Genomic DNA, 12,043 nt, shown 5'->3' with positions numbered 1-12,043 from the left:
AGAGCGGACATCCTTGTCTTGTTCCTGATCTTAAAGGAAAAGTTTTCAGTTTTTCATCATTGAGTATGTTAGCTATTGGCTTGTCATACACGGTCTTTTTATGTTGAGGTACAGTCTTATACTTAACTTGCTGATAGTGTTTATCATGAAAGGGTGCTAAATTTTGTCAGATGCTTCTTTTGCGTCTATTGAGAAGACAATGTGATTTTTATTCTTCGTTCTGTTGATGTGGTATATGCATTAATTGATTTGCTTGTGTTGAAAATGCTAACATTTTTCAGGATTTTTGCATCCATGTTCATCGGGTATATTGGCCTGTAGTTTTCTTCTGGCATCTTTGTCTGGCTTTGCTAGCAGGGTGATGCTAGCCTCATAAAAAGAATTTGGAATGTTTTATTCTCTTTTATTATTTGGATTTTCAAATGATTGGTATTAGTGGCTGAATGTGGTGGCTCACACCTGTAATCCAAGCTACTAGAGAGGCTGAGGCAGAAGGATCACCTGAGCCCAAGAGTTTGAGGTTACAGTGAGGTATGATCATGCCACTGCAGTTCAGCCTGGGTGACGGAGTGAAACCCAGTCTTAAATAAACAAATAAAAATTAAAAAATAAAAAGAATTGGCATTAATTCTTCTTTAAATGTTTGGTAGAATTGACCTGTGAGGCTATCTGGTTTTTCTTTATTAAAAAGTTTTTCATTACTGAGTAAATCTTCTTATTTGTCACTGCTCTGATTAGACTTTCTGTTTCTTCTTGATTCAGTTGTGATCAGTTGTATGTTTCTAGGAATGTATCTATTTCTCCTAGTTATCTAATTTGTTGGTGTATTATTGCTCATAATAGTCTTTTATGATCTCTTTATTTCTGAGTCATTAGTATTACATTTTTAAAAGATCATTCTGTATCTTTTAACAATCAGAAACTCTCATTCATTGCTAGTGGGAATGTAAAATGGTACGACCACTTTGGAAGACAGTTTTGCAGTTGTTTAGAAAACTAAACACATTCTTATTATATGATCCAGCAATAACATTCCTTAGGATTTACTCAAAGGAGTTGAAAAACTATGTTCACACAAAAACCTGCACACATATGTTTATAGCAGCCTTATTCATAATTGCCAAAATGTGGAAGCAACCAAGATGTCTTTCAGTAGGTAAATGAATAGATAAACTGTGGTACATTTAGACAATAGATGGAATATTATTCAGCACTAAAAAGAAATGAGCTATCAAGCCAGAAGAAAGACATAGAAGAAACTTAATTGCGTATTACTAAAAGAAAGAAGCCCACCTGAGAAGGCTACATGTTGTATGATTCCAACCATATGACATTCTCTAAAAGGCACAACTATGATAACAGTAATAAGATCAGTAGTTGCCAGGGATTGTGGGGAGGGAGAGATGAGTAGGCAGGGCACAAAAGATTTGTAGGGTGGTGAAACAATTCTGTATTATACTATAATGGTGGACACATCACATTATTCATTTGCCAAAGCCCAGAGAATGTTCAACACCAAGAGTGAGCTCTAATTTAAACTATAGATTTTGGGTAATTATAATGCATCAGTGTATATTAAGCAATTGTAACAAATGTACCGCTCTGGTGAAAGAGGTTTATAAAGAGGCTGTGCATGGGAAGCAAGAGGGGTATAAAATGGAAACATTTCAGTATCTTTAACTCAATTTTGCTGTGAACCTAAAACTTCTCTAAAAATTAAGTATTTTTGTTTAGAAACTGATGTTTATTTTCCATCAACCTTATTTCCATGTTGCTTAAGAGCCTGTGCAAGAACAGCTTAACACCATTCAGTGGTTGCTCCTACCCATTCAGTGGCCCGAGCAGTGGGAGCTGCAGACCAGTCTTCCGTGGCAGGCTGAGCACTCCAGTCTTCTGTAGGGAACAGCTGAATAGGCACAGAGGGTGCCTGCACTCCTTCAGACCAGCCTGCAACCTTAGGCTGAGTAGCAGTGAACTCAGGAGCTAGAGCAGTCCATTCACCCTGAAATTCCTCCTTGGTCACAACCTTTTCAACAGCAGCCTGCTTTTCTTTTTCAATCTCTTCAGGATCTCTGTAGAAGTAGAGATCAGGCATTACCTCCCACAGGTGTTCACAGGAAATGGTGCCACACATGTGCAGAACTTTGCAAGCCAGCATCCACCACATCAAACCCACTGAGTGAGCTCCCTTGTTGTTGCACGGGATGGCAATGTCCACATAGCGCAAAGGAGAATCTGTGTTACACAGAGCAATGGTAGGTAGGTTAACATAAGATGCCTCCCTGAGAGGCTGGTGGTCAGCCCTGGGATCAGTAACCACAAGAACCCGTGGCTCCCAGAAGGTTGCCTGGATCTGGTTAGTGAAAGTTCCAGGAGTGAAGCAGCCAGCAATTGGAGTGTCTGCTGTGGCAGCAACAAACTTCAGCATGGCCCTCTGGCCAGTATTCCTGGAGGATATGACACTGACATCAGCAGGGTTTTCAATGGCAACAATGGCACGAGCTGACAGCAGAAGCTTCTCCCAGGTCCTCTTCAGATTTATGATGTGGATGCCATCACTTTTCCTTTTACAGATGTACCGTTCCATCTGGAAGTCAAGATTGGTGCCACCTAAGTGGGTTCCTGCTGCAAGGAACTTAAGGACATCCTCCTCCTTCATTTGCAGGGCATCAAGGGCTCCAGACATTGTGAAAGTTTCCCTTTAAGTTACAACAGAAATCCAGAACAATGCCATTTTGACCCCTCTGTGAGTAGTGCGGAAAGGCAAAATTAAGTATTTTTTAATAAAGATCATTCTGGAAGCTGTATGAAAGTGAAATAGAGACAGTTGAAGGTAGAATTAGAGAAATAAGTGAGGAAGCTACTGTTAGTCTAGTTAGGAAATCAAGGAATCCAGCACTGAGATGGCAGTGGTTGGGGTAGGGGAGACAGGAGCAGAATTGAAGAATGTTTTGAAGGTAGAACTGACAGGTTTGTTGATGGACTAGACGTTGATGGAAATTTGAAGGCAAAACAGATTTTTGATCTGATAATACTAAGAAAGGAAAACTAAGGGAGAAACAGATTTGGAATGGAATCAAAATCTCTGCCCTGGATATTGACTAGAAGTCAGCATGCCAGTGTGGAAGCAAAAGGTATTTAAAGAGTCACAGGCAAGAACTCAAACACTCACCAGCTAGAATCCTCAACTAGAAACCCAGAATCCAGAACCATAAACCAGAATACTGAAATGCTACAGCCTCTGTCCCTTTCTTCTGGAAATCAGGAGACGAGGACCACAGAAAGGGAAACAGATCCAATTGCATGTGCCTTCTGAGAGTTGAGGTAAGCTGGTATGCTTCTATAAGCCTGGTGCAGTCTCCTGCCCAAGATGAAAGTAAACTCTACATTGCTGTAGCAAGAAAGCTGCTTAAACCTTCAGCACAATAACCCAGTGCCAGACCATGTGCCCAGACAAGGACACAGAAAAGAACTCATTAGATGGAGAATAAGGCAATGCCTTTTGCCTTGGGAAAGTTGGGACCTTCCACAAGTAAAATGGATTCAACCACCATGAACTAATGGGTGAAGCCCTGTGTTGGGTACTACAGGGCAGCTTCAGAAGTGTATAAGACAAACCCCAGATCTTCAAAGAGATGTTAGCCAAGTGGACTTCAGAACATGGCTAGAAGCTGGACATCTGATCCTGACATGTGAGAGAAAAATCCTCACCCCACACCAACCTCCACCTTCACACCTTCCTGGAATCTTTTTGCAGAAAGTAAGTTGAGTTTTCCAATATACTATGTTAAAAGGCATCATGGGGGTGTGAACTTGAGAAAGTTTGGAGTGAACTCCTCTCTACCATCTGCTTCTGCCAGTCCTGGCTTCCTGCTACAAGAGTACACATTGACATGCCGATCAAAGCTTTCTTCATAGCAGGGAGGTAAAGAGGCCTATAAAGAGATGGGGAGGCCAGGCGCAGTGGCTTATGCCTGTAATCCCAGCACTTTGGGAGGCTGAGGCTGGCGGATCACCTGAAGTCAGGAGTTTGAGACCGCCCTGGCCAACATGGCGAAACCCTGTCTCTACTAAAAAAATACAAAAATTAGCTGGGAGTGGTGATGGGCACCTGTAATCCCAGCTACTTGGGAGGCTGAGGCAGGAGAATCACTTGAACCCGGGAGGCAGAGGTTGCAGTGAGCTGAGATTGCACCATTGCACTCCAGCCTGGGGGATAGAGCGAGACTCCGTCTGGGGAAAAAAAAAAAAAAAAAGATGATGGGGTGTGATTTTCACAACTGCTTGATATAGCATCCTTCAAGAGCCCAATGGTCAGGCTCTCCATCCCTTCTTAAGGGGTCCTGGGTTCTGCTCCTCACGCTTCTGACCTATAAGGAGGTTCTGTTCTTGATTTTTTTTAAATCAAATGAGCACTATAACATTGTGCATTATAGCATTTGCATGGGGCAATTACCTGCCTGGTCTACCTTCCTTCTCCAATCCTTCACCTGCGACAGGCATCACTAATTAAACATGGTATACTTTTCCACTGAGCAAGGATGCAACCTCAGAAATCCTTTTCATCATGTCACTATAGGCAGCACTGCTCATCAAAATTACCATGTGAGGTAAAAACCTATTTCCCATCTCTGGCATAGTAGTAGTCAGCCGCAGAGAGTTTAGAATCAAATACAGTTCTGAATCCTGGATCTGTCATTATTGGTCTTGGGACCTTGGATCTCAGTTTCACTGTTTATTAGCTGTTTAACTTTGGACACGTTAATTAAATCCTCTAAGTCTCAGTTTCTTCATCTTCTATTCTTCAGAAGAAAAGCCCGTGTGCCTATGAAAGCTTAGGTCATGGGGACATATTTAGATTGAGGGGAATCAGGCAAGGCTTCCCTGAAGAGAGAGAACTTGGGCTGAGACATGGGCAAAGATGGGAGTGCTCTCTCTCCTCAAGAAGAAAAGATGAGCATCAGAGAAGATCTGTGAGGACCAAGCATGGAGCCCACAGTGTTGACAGGCAAGGGCCACACCACTTAAGACTTTTAGAAGATGTTAGAATTGTGGTCATTGTCCAAAATGCCATGGTTGACCACACAAAGGATCAAGCAGGATGGGAGACGTGATTAATTTCCAATGTGGAAGACACGTCAACTGAATCTCCTATGGCAAAAATGTATCAGTGACCAGTAAGGACAAGGGTGGAGAGGAGAGGACCAGTTAGGAAGCTACTATAGTGCTTAGGGAAAAAGTCATGGTGACTCAGACTAGCGAGGCAACTTTGGAGCCTGAGAGAAGCAGAGGGAAATCAGAAATATATAAAAGGCTACACTGAGGAGGACTTGGTGATGAATTTAGGGTAAGGTCAAAGATGACTCCTGGAGTTTTGGCTTAGCCTTCTGGGTGAATAGTGGTAGCATTTGCTAAGACAATAAACATCAAAGAAGACCACATACTTTTTATTTTGTTTTGTTTTTCTGTGGGGGAAAATCTGTAGATCCAAGTAAAAGGGTTAAATAGTCAGTTAAATATACAATAGCAAGAATGCAAACTAAATATGAAATAATGAAGTCCAAAATCAGTCATGCTTGCATATTTAACCAATGCTTGAACCAACGTATACTCCCAAAAGCCCCCCTCCCTGAGATCACCAAGAGAAGAGAATTCCTGCACATCTTCTGAGTCCAGCTTGAACACACAAAATCCACAGCAGTGCTGACATCTACCCAAATGCCTACACTGAGAACACTTGTTCTTGCTACTTTTGCACAGAGTCTGGATGCTAAGTAATTGGTCCTTGGATCGTAGAAGGCTAGGCGTAAGAGAACGCTGCTCTCTGGCCATGTGGAGATATACTGGGATGCAGCAAGCTAGAAAGACAAGGTGCTAACCTCGGATAAAGGACACCTGGATAATCACCCTACCCACTAACACTTTGCTGGCCTCATTTTACAGATACAAAAGTTGAGGCCCTTAGAAGTGAAATGACTTGTCCAAGTTTACAATGGGAGTTAGTTGCAAGACAAGGACCTAAATCTACACACTCCCAAAACTTCTTAGCACTTGCATTTTTCAACATTTTTAAAATCTACAATCACTCATGGAAAGTAAATGGAAGCGTTATTAGCAAACCCATGAGTTTAACCTCTGTTCAGACTTCAGGTTTCATTCATTCATTCAACAAACACACACTCATTCAACAAACACAAAGTACCTACTGCCAGGCGCAAGGCCAAAGAGAAAGTTGGTATAAATTCGGACCTTAGTTAGTCCAAGGACTGGACAAAGGACTTGACTGTGCAAGTGAAATATAAAGTTTAGAAAATTAAATCATATTTGTAGGAATTCGAAAACTTTTTACAGCTTTCTAAAGATACTTTCCAAAGATCCGCATAAGAATTCACTTTCATCAAGTGATTGTCTTCATGAAGCCTGAAGTTTAGAAGCTCAAGTAGCCACAAGGATTTGATTTTCATGGAGGGCAAGAGCACACAAAAGGTTTGACTCCTACCTGCTTTCTGCAAGGAACATGCTCCCTCACATAGTATCAGAAAGATTGTGTTCCACAAGTAACAATGGCCCTGTCACACGAGGGTCATAGATTTAGTTCAGAGAGGCCTCTAGAAGTTCAGATCTCTATCAGGAACAGCCCAATGTATTTGAGCCCCTTTGATATCGGGTTATAAGGGTGAAAACAGAATTTGTGACACTAGATACCTCTGATGAACCACAGTAGGCAAGGAGTCTTTATTGCTATTCTGCCTGGAGTCAGCTAAAAAGAGAAACTGAATAAAAAATAAGAGCAAAGGAAAAGATTAAGTGGGGCTTCCCAAAGCTTAAACTTGCTGCTCTAGTTTGTGTTTTGCACAAACTTCATATTCTTTGTTTCTTCAGCCCCCTACATGGGACACTGGATTACTTATATACTATCATTTAAGTTATGACTAAAGGCAAATTGGAGTGTTCACCACACCACACAAGCATTCTTAAACTTCTCCTTAGGCTTGCATTGCCTACACAAATTTAAGGCCAAAATGGGTAAGTTTGATAACAAAAAATGAATGTGACATTTCACAGCCATGAAAATTAAAATTATGAGGCCTAGACAGCAATGTAAAAAAAATGTTTATGATACGTTATTAGTAAAAGAATTTAAATGATCACATATGCTTTGATTGTGACTCATGAAAACAGGTTTGAATTCAATAAGACTAGATATCCAACTAGCATATTGCTATTTGTAAATGATCAAGTGTTGGATTAAAGTGATAGGCTTAAGGATTAGTAGAAAAGAAGGAATATTTTTCAGTGTTCTTTAATTTGTTCCAGGGTTTTTTAAATTATTTTTTGATAGGGTGTGAACCCAGTACAGTAGAGAAATGGTCCCCACAAGAAGCAGGTGATAGAATAGAATTTTTTCACTTTTTCCTTTTGTCTGCATGTTTATAATCATTATTTGTTTGATTTCAGCCAGTAACAAATCAGAAGACACTTATTTGAAACTAAAGTCTTGATGAAAATTTCATAACGAGTAAGTAACTAACATCATTGGATCCCCATTTACAGAGGGAGAATCTGTGAGACCATGAACTTGGAGTCTGAAAAAAAAAAAAAGAAAAGAAAATCTTGGATCAAATCCCAATCTGCCCATTTCCTTCATTTCCTCACCTGTGAAGTGGGAAGGAGAAAGAAGAAATGTTCGCTGAGTGCTGACTATGCACCAAGCTCTGGGCTGAGCAATTTCCCATACATCATTTCATCTCATCTTCACATCAGCCCCAGGAGACAGTATTAGCCTTCAGTTTACTCATGACGCGAAGGAGGCTTCAAGACATTAAATAATGTATCCACAGTCATAGAGCTTATTAGGAAGTGGCCAAGCCAGGATCCAAATTTAAGATTGTCCATCCCCAGAATCTGCCCCTTTCACTCTCTGCATGCAGCCTTGCAGGGTTATTCTGTGAATCAGAATCTCAATATCCATTACCATGAAAACTTAATGAGCCATGTCTCTAGCTTCTTTGGCAAGGAAAGAGTCGTTTTCCCTTTGCCACTGAGTGAGCATCTGCCCAATCCCATCCATCCCGTGAAGAACAGGCACCCACGTGTGGGGTGTGAGCTATGGGGTGGGAGGCAGGCCTCTCTCTCCACACTGGCCTGCAGCCCCAGCAAAGCAGGAGCATCAGAAGGAGAGCAGCACCTGAACACCTAGCAGAGTCTGTAGGGCACGCATCCTGAGCACTCTCCAAGCCAAACAATGTGTTGATGCTCGGCCTTCAGTAAGATGTTCTGCCCTGCCCGATCAGAGCAGAAAGAGAAGGAAGAGGGACCAGCAGGAGGATGGTGGGGGTGGGGAGGGGTGTCAAAAGCTTCAACAGGGTCCGAAAGGGCAGTATAGCCAGGTTCTAATTCCTTTTTAGAACAGATTCCTAATTCCAGTTTAGAATTGCTCCACAGAGAGAACATAAAGGTATTTATGTATTAACTGGGATTCACCATAATCGTATAAACAGAACTTGCCTTTCTTTTTCTCTTTTTGTTCACAGTAAGGTGGGGATTATTTCCCCCTTCTTAATACAATCAAGACTTTTTTCCCCTCAAACAATCAAGAAGAGAGTAGGGACATTAACAACCCCATACTCTGTTCAAGAATATCGTCTTTTCTCAGGCCTTTTCACATTACAATACATTTTTAAAATAGGATAGAGTGCAGAATTAAAGACAGACACTTCCCTAGTATTTTGAAATCATTATGAGTTACAATCCTTTTGATGTAAAGGGTCTCTTTTTTTAAGCATGATGTCTTTTATGTAACTAGTAAAAAAATGTTCACGGTAACAAATGCACCAGGAAAAAAAAAAGGTTAGAAAAAAATGGAAATCCTGTTTGTGTCCATAGGTGAATTGCTGCTGTGAGGCGGCTGCAATTTGACTTTGTACAAAAAGGGTCACTGAACAGAAGGTCAGGCAGCTGGCCATTTCCATTTCAAAGATGCTATCGAAAGGCCAAGAGGCAGTTCACCCAGCAGCCCTTTAGCAAACAAGATTTTCTCCTCTCTCGTTTATGATTTTTTTTATGCCAAAATAGTTTAGTGAGAAGGTCCCTGATTCATTTCCCCCACAACACAAGTGGTTCGTGTGAGGTTTGGATAGGACTTTAGTTTAAAGAATTGGAGGAGTTTTGAGTAATGAGGAGCAATTTGGTGGCCACTTATCAAAGGTTTTGCAGCAAGGCAATAAATCACAACAGAGCCCCTTCACTCAGGCTGAGACAACTGGAGAAAGGTAGCTCCGTTATTAGGAATTATGGCTTGTCACGTCTGCAATGAGAGATCTCAGCTTTACAAACACCTCGCTGATTAATCAAGAGCCCCTTGCAGAAATCCTAAGAGGAAGGCACAAAATTCAAGGAGACTGATTTGGGTTGAGTTTGATGTCGGAGTAGCTAGATCTCACCTAGCAACTATGGCCAGACAAAATGATGTTGGCAGAGCTAGAAGTTACACATCCCATGTGTTGTGTATGGCTTAAACACAACACAAATAGAAGGTGAACTGGAATATGGAAGAGCAGTCACCCAGCCTAATATTGTTTACTGTTGAAATATCCCTTGAAGACTTTCATATGAGCAGGTCACCTGTCACCACACACAAACACACACACACATATAAACACAAAGTAGAAGGAGGCACTACTGTTCAGCCTGCCTGTCAGGGAAATCAGGGCAGACTGGACAGACACTAACAGAGTCTTGGACCCACTTGTGATTAGAACCGCCAGCAAGAGGCAGACCCAGAGGACAAGCCCAGTTCTAGCAGGGCCAAAGGTCAAAACCAGGGAAGCCGTATCCATCGACTGGTACAGAAATGCAAAGGAAAGCTAAGAAAAGGTCAGTAGCTGCATAAGCATAGGAATAGGGTGACACAAAGAGCAAGGGTGGATGAAAAATACAAGGCCCAGGATAATGACTTTAAACGGGGTGCTTGCAGACAGGGCTTTGTCGTGAGACAAGGGATGGTATCTAGTGAGGTTTCAAGTCATTGGCCAGGCCAGATACTTATAGGCCCTAATGTCCTAATGTTCCCTGGAGCTGTCTTTAAAAAGCCCTCATACTTTGCCATCTTTAACCCTTTTCTCTGTAAAATGATACAAATGGCTTCCCAGCTTGTCCTTCTACCCCCACAACAGCATGAGACTTCATTGACCCTTTCCTGGATGACCAGTCATTAAGGCCTCAGAGCAGCCATGGAAATCATGTAGAGGTCAAGGTGGGGTCTAGAAACAGCCCCCTGGGAGAGGAAGCCAGTGAGTTCTTTGCTGTTTTAGCCATGCTATAAGCACTGTAACACTCTTGAGGGGAAAAAAATGAAAAAAAAAAAAAAGACGAATAACCCCTGTATTCTGAAGATTGTACTTAATACTATGGAGGAAAATAATGACTTCTTCTCCAAATACTCTAGCAGTTTTCGCCAAGCGCAGTTTAAGATGTAATATAATGGATAACACTGCATTATTTTATCATTTCATCTTTTTAAAAGACCCTTATTTAAATCATCTTAAGTTTACAGAAGGAAAAGGACATCCCCTCTTGCTATTTATTTACATTTTTCCAAAAATGTTGTCTCCAGTGCTTAAAAGAGATGTCTGCTGGTAGGAAAAAAGACAGAGGGAGGGATTGAGGGAAGGAGAGAGAGAAATAGAGAGATGGAGGAAGGGGGGGGAGGAGGGAAGGAGGGAGGGAAAGGAAGGGAGAGAGACAAATCAGACTGCTGCACTGGCTGCTGCAGAAGCAATCACTGGCAGCTGTCAGAACTCTCACTAAATGAAGGTCCGTCTTATCAGGCGTTGGCTCTGCTTCTGTACACCTAATTGTGTGGCCTTGACTATGATGGAATTTGTTCCTTAAGGAAAAGGGAAAACATGAGCCTTAGTGCTTTAATAGCAAGGCATCTTCTGAAATAATAAATAACCCAGAGGTTGGATTTGGCAGCAAAGAAGGCTACTTCCTATGTCCTCCCCCGAGGTGCCATGAGCAGCTGCAGTCATTAGAGAGGGAGAAGAGAGTTCCAGAGGATGATGGCATGAGTGGAGAGGATAAGAAGGAAAGAGTGAGGTGATGTCACAGAAGAGAGAAGAGGTCTGACTGGATTCTCTGCCCATGACAGCTAGGCTTTTACCAGTTTGGAGCAACACACTTTGAATAGCATGACCTGCAGCTCTTCAGTCATTGGACAAATTCACTAATAAAAACCTTTCAGAGCCCTGCCTAGAAGGTTCTCAATGGCAGCTGGTGGGGCTGCAGACCTACAGTGAATAAATCCAGACTCACAGTGGTATTGTCACTACCCATAATGTCTCTCTGAACTCGTTATGCTAACAGTCTGTCCATCCACTCCAGCCCCACATTCTGCAGCCCCCATTGCAGAGACCCTGCAAGCCCAAGAGAATGCCATGTTCACACTTCCAGGCAGGCTCCCATGGCCAGCCCCCGATATGAGCCTTGGCTTAGGGCACAGCCCGCAGAGGTAAGAAGCACGCATGTGGCCGTGGTCAGATTTTCACATTCCTGCTGAATGTAATAGATGATCCTACGTATTCCATCAGAATTCCTGGAGACAGGAAAGAACTTCCGCATCCAAGAAAATGTGGACCGGAAGTAATCTGACTGAAATTCACCCTTTAAGCATGAAGATGATTGAGGAAGCTGGCAATGGCCCATAATAATTATATCTTCTGTTGCTACCATGCTAAAGCCTTTTCATCTACTTGTTTTCTTTATACTTAAAAAATCTTGTTAGGCTGTTGTTAACCTTCCCATTTTACATATCAGGAAAACTGAGGCTTCAGTAGGCTAACTGGCTGTTCCAAGCTAGCAAATGGCAGAGCCAAGATAGACACTCCAATCCTCTGACTCCAAGCCCAATCGTCCCAGAGCCAGGACTGGTCTGCTTAAGGCATGAGGAAAGCTCTTTCAATCTAAGCAATCAACACTTATTGTCCCGAGACAGAGCTGAGGGTTCTGACTGTTTGACATTCCTTTGGCCTGAAGAATAGAA

At 42.1% G+C, this 12,043-nt stretch overlaps 1 protein-coding gene across 1 annotated transcript; it reads right to left on the bottom strand.

Annotated features, from left to right (window-relative positions):
* Nucleotides 1-1,798: 1,798 nt before the first annotated feature.
* On the bottom strand, nt 1,799-2,704 carry LOC101148649 (small ribosomal subunit protein uS2-like). The gene has a single exon (XM_055362752.2). The coding sequence runs from the start codon at nt 2,684-2,686 to the stop codon at nt 1,799-1,801; it is 888 nt and encodes a 295-aa protein (XP_055218727.2). The 5' UTR covers nt 2,687-2,704.
* Between the last annotated feature and the right edge of the window lie 9,339 nt (nt 2,705-12,043).

This window comes from Gorilla gorilla, chromosome 16, assembly GCF_029281585.2.
Source record: "Gorilla gorilla gorilla isolate KB3781 chromosome 16, NHGRI_mGorGor1-v2.1_pri, whole genome shotgun sequence".
Classification (NCBI taxonomy): Eukaryota; Metazoa; Chordata; class Mammalia; order Primates; family Hominidae; genus Gorilla; species Gorilla gorilla.
This window is presented reverse-complemented; position numbering and strand designations above follow the sequence as displayed.